The following is a 15,897-nucleotide window of genomic DNA, read 5'->3' as shown; positions in this document are numbered from 1 at the left end:
TATTGTAATGGGATTGTAATGCCCTGTTCTATATATATGATAAGTTAGAGCGAAATGTCTCCAATAGCGGCGGCCATTCAAGAGCTATTCGAGAAAAAAACCATCAAGTAATGGCTGTAGTTCAGCTATTAATGACTTAGTCATCCCGCCACTGTGTTGTATTAAAAATATATAATCGTGTTAATGGCTAAAAAAACAACAAAGACATATTCATATCACAATTCTTTACTGTTCGCCTACGTTGTGACTTAAAGGTTAATGTATCGTCAATTTGTCTGTAGCTTTGGTCATCAACTTAACCTACTAATTACATCTCACGGCCATGTCTGGGAGTCCAAAATGAATCTAATAATATTACGGTAGACCTGGTTAGTTATTACGTCATTCCAACTTGTTGCTCGCGATGAACCGAGTACAGCTGTCACGATCATTTTATGTTTATGGGCTGCTTGTCTTGCGATATTCTTACACAGAGTGCTTACCAATTTATGTGTTTTAAACATCGATACTAAAATTGTAGCGATAAGCTTTTGCAGGGTAATTTGTTTATGTTATTTGCCTTGGAAATATTTTGTTTGCTGCTATAGACACTAGTAACTCTATTTATATATCTTCACTATTCCTGTAAAATTATGGCTTTGAAAGAAAACTTATGATAAAAAATATCATTATAATTTTTGAAGGTGCCTATTAAGTTTTTTGTCCAAAAATTCTTTTTCTTATTTTAAATGGCTTATTGTATAACATTACCATAGTCTAGACTAGATGTTTGGTATATAGGACACAAAAATTTCATTTTATTTTGGTATTAATTTTTATCATTCAACCTTATCAAAATCCTTCCTAGTGCTTCTTGACATATAATATTATGATTAAATTACAATTATTTTACGAAATAAATGTACATTTGATGGGCAGTTAGTTGTCAGAGTGGGAAATTGCGAGTACGGTTTCGTTAACAGTTGTGCAAGTGCTGAAGAGTGTTAATCTTGTAACAATAAACGTCAGTAATCAGCGAGAGAGAATTCATTTAAATGCCCTCAGCCGCAGAACAGAGGTGGCTACAAAAAGATAATTACGCCACAAGTGTTTTTAACATCCGCGAAAGTACACCTCGCTTCATTGTTTATTGCCTTCGTGAAACAAATGGCCAACCGGATCGCATAATTAGTAGATAATAATGGCCTTCTTTGATACATGCGCCCATGTATTCTGTTATAAACTGATTTAAATACGTACTTAAACGGTAACCATTATGTTCTTGGAACCTTTTATAAATGTTCTTGTCCACAATTAATAACTTCTCAATTATAAAATTTGATATTTTAAATATGGGACCAGTTTGAAATCACACTTTCCTATTTTAATGTGAAATCGATGATGAAAGCATAGCATGGATTTTGTTATTCCCGGACACTTGTCGAAATGTCCTTGATCTGTTCATATGCCATAATTAGCCTAGCCTTAAATAGAACAAGAGAGAATTATTTTTTTTTCTGTTACACAAAACATTTTGCACGTTTAATGATAAACGAAAATAATTAAAAAATTACTTTTGAAGTTTTGCGGATACGACTGTCCATATTTTTAGAAACCATCAAAAAGGCGAAATTGATCGATTCTACTTCAAAGTAAATACTACCAATAGAATTATCCATCATAGCTTATATTTAATTTATCACTTTTAAAGTTTTGAATGTAATTTTTAAATCCTAATATTTAAAATAACGTAAATAAAGTTAAAATATAAGGTTTTAAAAATATGTTGCATACTTTATTCGTTCTATTATAAAACATATAGTTGTTAAGAATTTAGGCGGTTAAAAAGTTATTGCACTTTATTAAAAGACATCGGAATGTTTCTAAAGCATTTAGGTTTGGCACTTTATATATTTGAAATAGAGTTCTTCGAGTTTATTGTTAAAACGGCTATTTATTTTTAATTTATTGATATTATTTATAAATAAGTTTTTGACCCGAAATAAATCCAAGAATCCTGTCCAGAAGTTTTCAAGGGCAACTAAGATAATGTAGTAAAAAATATTCGGTACTTTAATGGTAAAGTGATGACGGTATTTTCGTAATGAGGCTTTATTAAGGTCTTATTTTAAATTCTAATCTTTTTTTTTAAAAAGCCATTCATAATATTCTGTTTACTATCTTGTTCTAAAGGCATATTGTAGATTGATTATTAGAAATATGTTACATTCATTTTTATAATCATAGGGAGTTTTATTTTAAAGATTATGTTTCTTATAACGATAATACTGTTAGAGTAAACAAATAAGGAACACTTCCTTGTACGTTGGATATTCATTAGTATTTTTAATAGTAAAATAAACTTTTGAGTTATTTAATGTTAACACAGCGTACAAACATAATATTGCTTTCAATTTATTTGTTTGGTCCACAGAAATTGTCAGAATAAAAAGTCTCATTCTTAATTGCTGTCTCTTCTCCATTACATTTTTTTTTATTAAATCCAATCACGTAAACTGATTTATATTGCTCTTCATTTTGCATCAATATCTGTGATCATTTCTGCTATTTTTATTATTACGTTCGGTTATTTAGATTATAAGTAATAATTTTTAAATTAAAAAAGTTATAGTAAAACCGTAAAAATAATAATAAGACTGTTGAATCAAAGACTACCATTTTATTATTATATTTAAGGTCCGACTATCCATTTAATGTAACACATACATTCAACTAAGATTAACGAATATGTATTACTATATAACGTGAGCTAGGCAGACTTCTTGCGTAGACGTGTTAAGTAGGGACATCATATGAAGGAATAATTATAATGTTTTCAACAATTATTCGTTTGTTATTGTACTGGGACATATCAGTGTTGGCCCAGCGGTGACGACTAAGACTTGCGATCGTAGGCCGCGAGTTTGATTCCCGGGTCACAATCTTATATAAATCAAACTTTGTGCATTCGTTATATAAGATTGCCACAGTTCACAAACAAGTTTCCAGAGGATGGACAGGAGCGTCCCCTGCATACCATAATACTACACTGCGTCGTACATGTCACTTGCAACTTCCGCGGGTATGAGGTGACAGGGCGTAGAGTACGCCTAGCATAAGGTCTCTTTTGAAGTAGCAAAGCTCGAAGGCTTCCGGGGGAGCCACAGCTCCGGTCGCTACATGTTACTATTTTACCAGACTGGGAGGTCGCCGAGCTCTTAGATCGCTTCGGTTTGCGGTCCATGGAGTGAGGAGAGATCAAGCTCATAAGCCCCCACGAGGGGACCTCGGGCTGGGCTATATCCGCTTAGCATTCCTACAACAGGGCGAGAAGGCCGAATCTCGGCTTGGGCGTTTCCTATTGCCTGGGTAACAATCACTACTAACACTTCGGAAAGCGTTACCGCTGAGAGAAGTGGCGGAAGAAACTCCAGCAACGCTTCTATCTAGTATGATCGTGAAATCCCAAGCTGCCAAGCGTGGCTATTATGGTATTTTCCCTTCATATTTGGAGGACGCCTATGCCTTGAAGTGAGCGTACATGGACTGAAACAACGAGGAACATGACTCTCCAGGGGTCGTATCAAGTTTTGATTCTGAAGATGATGAGCTGCTGTAATCTGATGATGAGCTTAAAGTGCATGAAGTTGATGAAGATAAGCTGAAACGCAATTGTCGTGTATCTGCTTCAATCTTTATTTTATTTTGAATCCGGATTTAGTTTCAAAGACAGTATTTCGAATGCAGCAATTTTAAAACAAATTAAAATAATGTAATTATTTAATATAGTGTTAAATGTATCTGTGTAATAACAATCGTTGCAAAGTGAGGCCATTAGTTGGGAAAATTCACAAAACCAAACTACTACTCACGATGCCTTATTTGTAACCTAGCGTATAACATTTAGATATTAGACACAAAGGATGTTTCAGATTGTATCTAAGTTTTGATAATTCGTGTATTTCTTTAAGTCGAGACGACGTAACATAGGAGTATTATTATTATTAGTAACTAATGAATCCAAAACAGATGATTACTTGAAAAATTTAAAGTAAAAGGCAACAAAACGCGATTCAAACAATAATTTTAAACTTGTTTAGTTACAAATATATTTATGTACAATGTTTTTAAAGGAAACTTAGATATCTTAAAATAAAATTTAAAAGCTAAAATTCAAATATGGTATTAAATTTTTTTATCTTAAAATTAATTTATTTCCAATTTAGGCAATAGATATAATTACCATTTAAACTTTAAATGAAGTAACTTTAAGTCGTTTTTTTTAGTATTAAAACAAAATTAACGTCAATAGATACCAGTTAGCTCGGTATGTGATCTGCCGAATTTCATTTCAACTTGCCTATTAGGAATATAGAGCTATAAAATTGATTCAATGGAAAGTGACAGAGCTAATACTGTAACTTTATATTTACGATGTTATATTAGATAGCATATCGCATTAAATAGTAAATTACAACAGCCAACTTTTGATATTTGTCGACATGTTATTATGACGTCGCTGAATTCATGTTCAGTAATATTAGTCTGAGTGCAGTTCCCGTCTAAATGGTGTGCGATTGCGTCATTTTACATAGCGGAGGCATCTGTCATAACCTTTCTTCTATTTGGAGAATGTTTTATAGTTGCGACATTGCTTTCAAGTGATTTAGTACAAGCATCATCATGGCCTCGATCGAGTGTTTATTTCTTCTCTTTACAATAATTAATTCAATAGAAGCAATCGATCTAATGTGAATATATTTATTGTCTGTAAATATTTGATGTTTCAACACATTGGTATTACATTTAATCATTTGCTTTATTTTGTCAAAGGTTTATTTTTTCATAGTAACAATTTATAAGCATTTTGTTATTTTTAAAATAACTATTTTATTGATCGTAAACCGATAAAAATGGTAAAAGAGCATTTCGTTGGTTTATGGAATGTATGGAAAATAGGAAATTGTGCAGCATTTTTATTGATATTGTAGGGATATTGTCTAGCATGTTATTTATTCGTATCTATGTAATACCTTTTACGTACACACACGAATATATGTGTATATATATATTTATACATGAGTGTTTTTGTGTATATGTATGTATATATTTACCTGTATGTGTACACCCCAAACTGCCGTCTCCTTCATGTCCTTCATCTTCATCTAAAGGTTATCTGGTAGAGATCGCTTCGAGCGATAAGACTGCCTCGTGTACCTCTATATGAGTTGTTTCTTTTTTTTTTAGTTATTATCTATGGTGTACAAAAAGTGTTAATAAATGAATCGCTAGTAGGATACCCTATTTATTTCCAAAGACTGAAAAAACATTTTCCACAAATACTACTCGTCTCTAGTTGTAACTGAAAACAAATCAATCCTTAAAAATAGAAATCAAGAATGTAGAAATTTGAGGTTAAATTTTGTATTAATTACGAAGATAAGGTTTTTTCCTATAGATCGTCTAAGCATAAATCTCTGCGGATCCTTTTTGGTATCCAGCAGCAGTGTATAAGGATAGTAGTTCGCCAATGCGTGATGATGTCTCGCTTTTCTTTATTTATATAGTACCGTATGGCCCGGTGCAATCTGTGTCACCATTGGGTAAGGGTTGTCTTCGATCGATTAATTTACGTTATTCAGCTACACTTGTTGACAACAAAACGTTTTGTCTTGATTAAAACAGTATAAATGATCCACCCACATTCTAGTTTCTCCGAATAGCTATATAAAACTTGCATCTGATATTAACTGCCAGAGGCATCTTATGATTTCATCGAATTATTTTTTTTAATCCCTCTGTCATCTCGAAAATTAATCTACTAATGGTGTACGGGTTTGAGAATGTTTGCAGATTTTTATTTTCGATTTGTCCTGGAGATGTCACCCCGTATAAGCAGGTCACCCTCGTAGTGACCCACTTATACCCATTATTATTTAAACCAACATTATTGTTAGAGCCGTCGGTCCTAGTATATGGTTGAATTTCGTAACGAATTTAAGTGGGGCGAGAATACAAATCTGGTTAGTAAATACATTACTTTATGATGAAGCTAAAACCTTTGTAAGTTTCCATTAAAATTATTTACGCATTTTAAAATTTTTTCCCTTTTTTTACATGTTCCAAAAACTATTAAAAGGATAATATAACTATGCTCCTAATTTTTATATATATTTAATCGTCATTCGCGGGTAAATACTTTAGGTTATTTTAAAAAAAATCCATGGTGACCAAGTATTGAAGGGTTCATACATGTACGTCATACATAATTTTAGGTTTAGTTAGCAAGCTACATTCGTGGCGTTGTATTGGTATGACGGTTACACCAAAATCGATCAGTTGACCTACATAAATACTTATATTGTCTATCTGTGTTTAAAACATAATTATTTGATGTATCTTAAAAATACCGGTTTTTTTGTAAATATATGACAGGCTTCTAATGGCTGAAAAATTGACGATGAAAAATATTTTCTTTCTATTACTGTATTTGATATTTTAATGAATGTTGTGTTAAGTTATACTAGGTTTTAGAAGGTGATCAAAGCCAAAAATTAACCTTTTTGTTAGTTACTTTTACCCGTTATTGCCCCAACCCATCTTTTTACAGTAATTAAAAAAAATCACTAACATAAATAAAGTATCCCTTTAACTTTCTTCACCAACGTCATTAAAAATAAAGTAAGCTAAAAAGCTTACTTTATTTTTAATGACAGAGATATTTTGATCAGTAGTAAAAGGTTTCGGTGGGAGGTTTGTGTTTAAGGCATTCGAATGTATGAAAAATTGGAAAGGTATGCATTATTGTATAACAAGAATACTCGCAATAGATGCATATGCCTGCTATTAACCAATTGCGAATGAAAAAGTGAGATAAAACATATAAGAAGGCCAAAAATCCGAACTAGATATCACATCTAACTTACTGCAATAGAACTACGCGATGAATATACGTTTTATTCTGAGATGTTTTTGATTGTCTGTGTTCTAAACACAATAATGGTTTTTGAAATTATTTGCGTGGGAACGCAATTAGCCTCCCGAGTAAATCTGTCAGAATTAACGCAATTATACTTTTATTTAATTAAACTCATCTTACAACGGCATAAATGTCAAACATATCACTTCAATTGCAGCGATTAATATAAAACGGTGTCTTCGACGCTAATGCTCGCTTTTATAAGCGATGTCCGCAACAGAAGCGGGCATTCTGTTTTCTCCGATATTATCCTCACTTTCAATACTAAATCACGTAATTTTAATTATTGTTAAAACTATGTAGATTTTATTTTAATTAAACTTCCAATACCTACAAGATATCTTCTCGGGTTATTTATATTATATTAAGCCATCAACGATCTGTCCCCAGCACGCGTTGTTAGTGAAACGATTAAATGATTAGAGCTGAGAACGTACGGTACTTATCCCAGATTAACCTTTTATGATGATACAAATTGTACGCAGCAATAGATTTGCTTTTTATTGTTTATGTTGCAGATAATTGATAATATTTCGCTTTTTAAACTGCTTTAACAAGTCCCGCCATGTTATAAATGCCTCGACGGTCGTATTTTCAAAAGCAGCTACATGTAAAAATATTTAATTCATTATATTACCGATAGAACCATAACTTTTCTTCCGCACCACGCTGTGAGTGACTCTTAAGTGGTTGTGTTTATGTAAACACGCAGGCTTGTCTTTTAGCTGTTATGTATCTTAGTTGTCCCTGACCTATTTCAAATACCTTTCGTTGGTGACTGAGTTTCTTTATTTATATGGAGAGTCAAAAATAGCATTTGTTATGGTTCAATACTTTAAAAAAGGCAGACGGCATATGAGATTTGCACAGGTTCCACAAAATCTTAAAAAAATTAAAGCGGGTTGAATGATGAAAACTTCCGCGGCCGCCCAGCAATCATGGATACGGACATTATATATAGATAGATTAGACTCATTATTAGCGCTACTCATTGAAAATCGGCGATCTTGTGTGTGTAAGATAGTATACGCCACAAGATGATATGCGAATCTGTACGAAGTCTGGTTTCGACACCTATAAACGAAAACCGGACTTACGCCTTTGTCAGATGACTTAGATCTTACACTAAAATGTGCATGAAAAACGGATTTCATTAGAAAAGAATAGACCTTCAACTTCGAACCGAAGCCTGTACTTCATCCGAAGAAAATTCTCTTGTGCATTTTGGTGAGACTGGAAAGGTGTATAACGAGTACCTTTCTCAAGGCGGTACGATCAATACGAACACATTGTCATGAGCTGGATCAATTGAAAGCCGCTATAGCAGAATAACGGCCATATTGGTGAACCGACGCGGCGTCTTCTTCATTAAAACCGCATGTGTCGTTGGCCGTTAGACACAAATTATTACACTTTGATTGGGACCCCCTATCTCATTCTGTGAGCATGTCCACAGGGTAGCTGTCAGTGAGTGGACAATAAGATGACGCCTGAAAGAAGCGTAGCCCATTTCAAAACAGGCTGCTTGCTATAGGACCCAATTTGGCCACAAGATACCAGCAAGCTCGACTTTAATTTGACAGTAGAGATAGAAATTGGCTCTACAGACGTATTGGATAAAGGGTTTCTGCATTGTTGTTTTAGTAAAAATTGCCTACCCGGCGGATTCGATGTAATGTGGGCTAGGATTACCTTTGATGAAAAACGGAGATCATTTCTCTGCCTAGAGGTTGCCGAGGAGAAAGAATGACTTCTGAGCGGATCATACGCGTTTCTTATGCCGTATTCATTAGGATAACTTCATGCATGATGATGACCGGCGTTACACTGTACGTGTCACTAGGGAATTCTTCAATGCAGTCGGTATACTTACGGTGCATCTGTAAGATATATTGAAATAAAACGTTCGGGCCAAAAAACGTACTCCTTCAAACGTTGACGAGAACTTAAACGTATTGATAGAAGAATGGGAAACCATTTCCAAAGCGACTATAAAAAAATTGGTTCGTTAGATGGCAAATCGAATGCTATTAGCCATTAGAGCAAGGCGGGGAGGGGAGAAATTGTTTCATACAAATCTCTGTAACCTCATTTTATTGTTTATTGTCGATCTAAAGCATTAGAATCACGCACCAACAAATCGTACAAATATTTACAATACATGTAATGTTTAATATAACGTGTGTTTCATAAAGTTATGTTCCAACATATTAAAATGGTATGTAGTATAAAAGTGCGTGTGAAAATAATTTAATTAGAGTAGTAGTTTTTTTCACCTTTATCGTGATTCACTTTACGGCTTATACGAGTAATGTAGACGTACAACCCAGGGCTGGATGGAGCTCTTATTCCGCATCATCAATCATGCGTAACAAACTTGAGGTATTGTAGGTTCTACGACACCCGTATTTTATATATACTCTCTTTTTTTGCAACCTTCCATTTTAATTGTATTTTTTATTTTTAAATATAACTTCTTTTCTGCGGAAGAGAGTTCAGTTTAACTTTAACTTTTTTCTCTTCTCATGCATAAGATCTAAATTGGTTATATATATTTAAGTTCCCCATACTTCTTTAAGATCTATATTGAAATAGTTTTTGTAATGCACCCACACGTTGTCTTTAACGAATAAATCTTTTACCGACAGTAATCTATGGTATTTAGAGTATATAGTGATCCGTTTTTAACAATATACACAAACGACACTGGTGCGTTGCAACACCGGGAATGTTTGCGGTACGCGAAGGTATAGGACCGCTTTTCCTAGGCCACCAGCGACACCCATATCTGTACCTTAAACAATAGACTCGTATCTAAATTTGAAAACACCATGCGGCCTAATTATTTTTTTTTGTGTCCATAGTAAATCGTCATTTTTGTAAGGCGTGAATGACAAATAATGTTGACAAAGATTGGTCGAACATTGGCAGCTTTTAACATGCTTTTATAATCAAAGACCATTAACAATAAAAACCCAAAAATAAGTTTTTAATAGTCCCATAGTATGTGAAATTTTGGTTTTTTGATATTTATCGCTTTTAGCTTATACGCGGCATTTTTTATTTGTTTGTTACTTTGTAGTTTATAATTTAACTTTTACACTGTTACGAATAAAATCATCAAGATCATATAAATGAAATGGAGACCTTATTAGTATATCATCTCGTGTTTATATTAGTAAGTGATGAACAAATGAACGCCGATGAACAAATTTTTTTTTCTCCAGGACCCAAAGATACGTCATGTGGTGTTGATCGGCTCGCAAGGCTCCTTGGAAGAGAAGACTGTGACAGTGTGCTACGGAGCGGATTTTGTCAATGTCACCTTCGTCAACTTTTGCTGCACCAGGAAAGATATCGCGCAGGTAAGACGTTCAGAATTATTCCTAGCAAGTTTTGAAACCCTGAAGCATTGTGAGAGTGACGAGGGTATTACTTATTAACTTTATACAACATTAAGGTAATTACTGAATTGCTTCGCTAAGATCCGCAATCTATTTAAAGCATACACCGCTGAGGCAGCGTGCTCGTCGCTCTCAATGATAATGGGTTTTTACTGAATTGTAGGTTCAGGGTACGATCCCCACTTCACAATGTATACAAATACTAAACAGGAAAATGTTCGTGGAATCGGGCAAGATAATATCTATTATTCTAATTTGGCAAAGTGTATCTTTCCTGTTAGCCAAATGGTTATCGTATTTAGGAGTACTTGATTCTATTTGATAATGTAAACAGTAAGGCCAACTTTTGGTTTTTTAATAAGACACTATTATAATTATTAGAAGTTCAAATAGCAAATTCGGGTACACGAACTTTTCGATAAAGCTTTCACATACATTGGCTTCAGCTGCGAATCTTTAAAAGCTCTCATAACATTAGCGATTCCAAAGTACCTTTGAGAACAACATTCCTACTTTAAGAATATTTTGGGGCTTGCGTAATTGTCTTATTGAATTTTTAAATTGGAATAACTTTTCTAAGTAAATATAAAATACTCATCTAATTTATATAATCAGAAGTTTTAGAAAGAGTTATAGGACATGATATATATATATATATATATATATATATATGTATATATATATGTGTATATATATATGTGTATATATATATGTGTATATATATGTATATATATATGTGTATATATTTATGTATATATATTTATGTGTATATATTTATGTATATATATTTATGTGTATATATATATATATGTATATATATATATATATATATGTTTGATCCTGTGTATTATTTACTTATATGGCTGTGAAAATGATCTCACATAAAGTTAAGACCTTTAAGTTAAATTTGGTGTGGTGTGGCGTGATGTTAATGTTCCCCGCTGCTGTTATTAATATCGATAATAATAAAAGATACGGATAATAAAAGTTCATTTTGCACTTTTTTTTCTAGAAATAAGGATAAAAACGTTGCAATGATTAAAAAAATTGTTCAGTAATTCCGAATGTATTCCTGATCCTATATATTGAATATATATGTGAATAACAACGAACTAATGAAACGGAGACAGCAAAATAAGCAAGGGAGCGAGCTGTCGTTAATAGGTTTTAGATTTGAATCTCAAATAGTAAAGATTTCGAATAGTATAAATTTACGACAAAGCAAATGTATACAAACTGCCATTATGTTTTGTATTGCCTTCGGGGCTTTGCCACCGTTTGGGAATACGTCGCATTTACAAAATCAATAGTTGTTTACGAGGCTATTACAATTCCTTTGAACTGTCTGCCAGCTTAGGGCGTGTAATAGACTGCATTTGATGCCGTGATAAAGTGAGCGCGGAAAGCAATTTCGCTGAGACCTTTTTAAAATTAATTTTCAATACTTTTTTAAAAGGTTTTTTTTTTTCTCTTCACTCACGCACCTGAATTTACATAAAACAATTTGTCATCTACATGCATTTTATTTTCTTCCAGATATAATATCTTCATTTTTGTTTAAAAAATCGCCGTAAATACCGTAGCTTATTATATTAAAATATTTATTTTCTCATTGTCTACTCTTCATCAAGAGAGCATAAAAAGAAATTTAGATGAAATTGGCATAAAAATGAAGTTTAACGGGCGGTCTTATAACAAACGGTGCTTTTTTTCCAGATAACAATATTTATTTAGTTAATGCGTCTTTGAATAAAGAGTTTAATTTCTATTTCCAAAATTTAATACCGTATACGCTTGATAGCTAGTAGCTTATAGTTAGATAGCGTGATAGTCATAACATAGGTTCTAAAATAAGTGGAATAAATTGTGGATTATGTAATTCGATGTAAAATAATTTGTGTCAGAGTTTTATTTTTCATTGTCAACGTCATTTACTATTACGCTCCATCCGAAGAATGTGCTCAGATCGCTGTGGCGGCATAAATAACAATTATCCGAATTCTAATCATAGATTATTTATGTAAGATGTGTATCAAATTGGATCGCTATTCTCGGCCAAATGCTAAAACTAGTCGACAAATTTATGATAGCGTCCATACACCGGACGTTATATCTTAAGGCGGCTTAAACACGGCTTCTAAAGTGAACGAATTAATTTTTTAATTGTATAAAATATTACTATTAGATATTCTGGAGTTTTTGTCTATGGAATTAATTTTATTTTAGATAAAATTTCCTGGATGGAATAAAAATTTTTCTTCAACCTAACGAAGTGAAAAAATTGTCAACAATTTATTTTTCTACTATACTTAGTTAATACGTACGTATTGCAACTAGAAAACGAAATATTGCTATCGTGTCATACTAAAAGTGTTAGTGAATGTAAGAAATTTTAAACATTTTAAAATTTTGTTTAAAACAAAGATTTAAAATTTATGACTTATGAATTTTCATAGATTTATGGGATAGATGGATAAATGGGAGTAGTACAAAGGTAGTTCAAGCCTCTCCAGCAGTCTAATAACGGATAAAATGGACGATATATTTGAAAAAGGTGAAGAAGATTGGCATATCTGTAGCTTGGACGAAGCCGAAGTATTAAAAATTGACTACAAAACAGTTTTCACCTAATTGAACAAATCTGAGTATACAAAAGGGTTCGGTATTTGACTTCCACGCGAGCTCTAGTATGAAAGAAAGTAACCTAAACAACTGTGCACTCGTCACTGATTATTTATTAAGGTAATAAAACCGATCCGTTTTTAAAGAGATTGATAAATATTGATGAAAAGTGGATTACGTACGACAATAACGCGCGAAATAGGTCGTGGCAGAAGATAGGTCAGGCTTTATAGACTGTGACAAAACTGGTATTAACTTTCAGTAAAGTGATTTTGCTCGTATATGGTGGGATTAGAGGGGCATATCTAATAGGAGCTGTTACTGCCGAGTAAAACCATCAATTAAGACTACCAATAACTGGAGTGATTAAACTAAGATGTTGGAAGAAAGCGGCCGGAATTAATCATTAGAAGGTTTTGTGGTCAATTATGATAAATTAAGATTGGTTGGGAAGTCAACGTAACTTCTTTAGGCAGTGCGAAATTTACTTTAAAAAATTGCTGTTATCACTTGCCGCGTTTTTTGTCAGAAATGATAAAAATATTAATAGCAACAGTATCATGTACCAAGATGCATCTTGCCATCTTGTTTGGTGCACCAAAAAATAAAGTCATCAAACAAAACGGTGCAAAATTTTACTTAAATGCAAGTTGAAAGGGTTTAAATGAAAATTAAACCCTCGTATGAGTTTTTATGAAGTAACATGAGGCAAAGTTTATTGTTAAACTCGTAGCTACAAGAGTGAGGAATAAAAATCTACTTCAACGGTGTATATATATAAATTTTGACCTTTACTCGAATTCAATTCAATGAAATATAGATTTTAAAACCTTTGGTTGTCAACATATGTTATCTAGTGCTGCTACGCTTGTTTTGCACATGTTGCACTTTATTTTAAAATTCTTACCCAAGTAATCTTGCTGTTGACATCTCAGTTCTCTTTTAGAACGATTAGCGGAAGGCTTTAGCATCAATTGGAATAGATGGGCACCGTCACGCACCAAATGCTATTATGTGAACATTTGTATAGCATCATGTTGTTCCTTAACAATTAACTTAATGCCCTTGCATTATGTATAATCTGGTAAAAATGTCATGCTTGATGAATCGTGAAGACGTTGAACGCGGTATCAGAGCATTAATATTTCTTGTTAGCGATAAAACTGTATTCAGATAGTTACGCAGATTTTGATAACCACATATTTTAAATGTGCATTACTAAAACTCAATCTGCGTTGTTAAGTCAAATAGTCACAGTCAACCATTTCTGTGGATATATTGCTTTGTTGTTAACGGCTATTATGTACTTGTACAATATTGCGTTTAATTATATTTAATCCTTTCGTTACCAGCGCCGGAGTTAACTGGCATTCCACCTTGTAATGTGGGCTTATGTGTAGAACCCTGTTTTAAGATTTATCCTAACAGCCAGATAAATTACTAAGAATTATCGTAACTTATATAATTAATATATCAGGAATCTTATTTAAATATGTAACACGAATGACAAAATTCGAACATCAGCATACCGCCATGCAATGTGCTTCGCGGCGCACATGCCCGTTTCAGTAGCATCACTTCGGCGGAAAGGACTGAGGTAAAGAAAGGGTTGATGTTTTACTGATTATCTATAATGGAGTCATGTGGTCTATTCGTGTCCGTAATTTCCAAACAAAAATTTAAATACATCGCTTCGCGACCTGTCACGTTGAGTCAATAATTAATTTTTTTTTTTGTAATTCCCATCCCCACTTATAAATGTTAAGTTACTGATGTAATATTTTGTCCGTCAGATGTGGACCGAGGAACTGTTTGCTATCGCGTACAACCTCAATCAGCTAAACAATCCAACCATCAAGTTCCTCGAAAAGCTGCATACGAAGATTGTCCTCAAAGCTGACAAGTCGGGGAAGATACTTGTTAAAAAGTAAGTAATTTAAGTTATATTTTATATTGATTCATGTAGATACTTATATATTAATAAGTACCATCTAAAATTCTGGCTTTTGTATTATTGAACAAAGGTAATTGATTTGTAGAAGATGTAGAGAACGACACCAAACCAGCACAACTTCGAGATACCAAAATTCGGCAGCGGCGCAGACTATTGAAGTTTGCAAGAACTTAGCGAACAATCGCAGCCCCCTGCAACTTTGACTAAGCCGCTACTGAGTAATGGCACAATCAAACTGGAGCAAACATGATAATAACAATAAATAGTAACTCTTTTTTAATAGCATAAATAATACACTTCATATGATATGCAAAATATTCTCTACTACATTGTTTATATTTACGGATTACTAACAATTATTTATTTTTTGTAAACAAATTTCTTGTTAACAATTTATAGAGGAAATTAATTTTAAAATGGTTTTAAAATTCAACTTTGCTTGTTTTAATTTCCTAACTATTAGGTAGGAGAAATAGACCTCTAAAATTTTAGCATGAATAAGCTAGAAATAAAACTTCATTGAAATCTATTCATATCCGACGTGTTTCCAGAATACTAAATACGTTATCACTTAAAACAAAGATAACAACTTTTCGTTTCGTGGTATTTTTAATCGTTTTTCTTCGTATCAACTAGGATGAATCTAATAAGTTCAATAAATTCAAAAATTTGTCTTAAAAATGCAATACAAGCCAGAAAAAATATGTTAAGTTTATGGACCTAATACAGTGACAATAAGAGAAATAATGCTGGTTGTGTTGGGTTAGTTTCCAATGCAAATATTGAGGTCAAAACTGTAAACTTCGCTCCATTAAAAGTGGATCATAATAGGCATAATACAGGAATTACGACGAAAAAAATGACAATGCAGTCATAACAATATATATACACATAAGCCATTCATGTATGTGTGTATATATATATGGCTAATGTATGGCCCTTGCTGTAAATCCACATCT

At 32.9% G+C, this 15,897-nt stretch overlaps 1 protein-coding gene across 1 annotated transcript in view; it reads left to right on the top strand.

The window, feature by feature from the left end:
• Plc21C (Phospholipase C at 21C) overlaps positions 1-15,897 on the top strand; it is a 60,648-nt gene that overhangs the window by 21,016 nt on the left and 23,735 nt on the right. Inside the window, exons 3-4 of the mRNA XM_068776791.1 lie at positions 10,186-10,323; positions 14,778-14,911. Of these exons, the coding sequence (XP_068632892.1) occupies positions 10,186-10,323; positions 14,778-14,911 (272 nt within the window). The remainder of the gene's footprint in view (positions 1-10,185; positions 10,324-14,777; positions 14,912-15,897) is intronic.

The sequence above is a fragment of the Battus philenor genome, unplaced genomic scaffold (genome assembly GCF_028537555.1).
Source record: "Battus philenor isolate CCGP_79_NKW_IND1 unplaced genomic scaffold, ilBatPhil1.0.hap1 SCAF_12, whole genome shotgun sequence".
Classification (NCBI taxonomy): domain Eukaryota; kingdom Metazoa; phylum Arthropoda; class Insecta; order Lepidoptera; family Papilionidae; genus Battus; species Battus philenor.
Note: the sequence above shows the minus strand (reverse complement) of the source record. Positions and strands in the feature narration are given on the sequence as shown.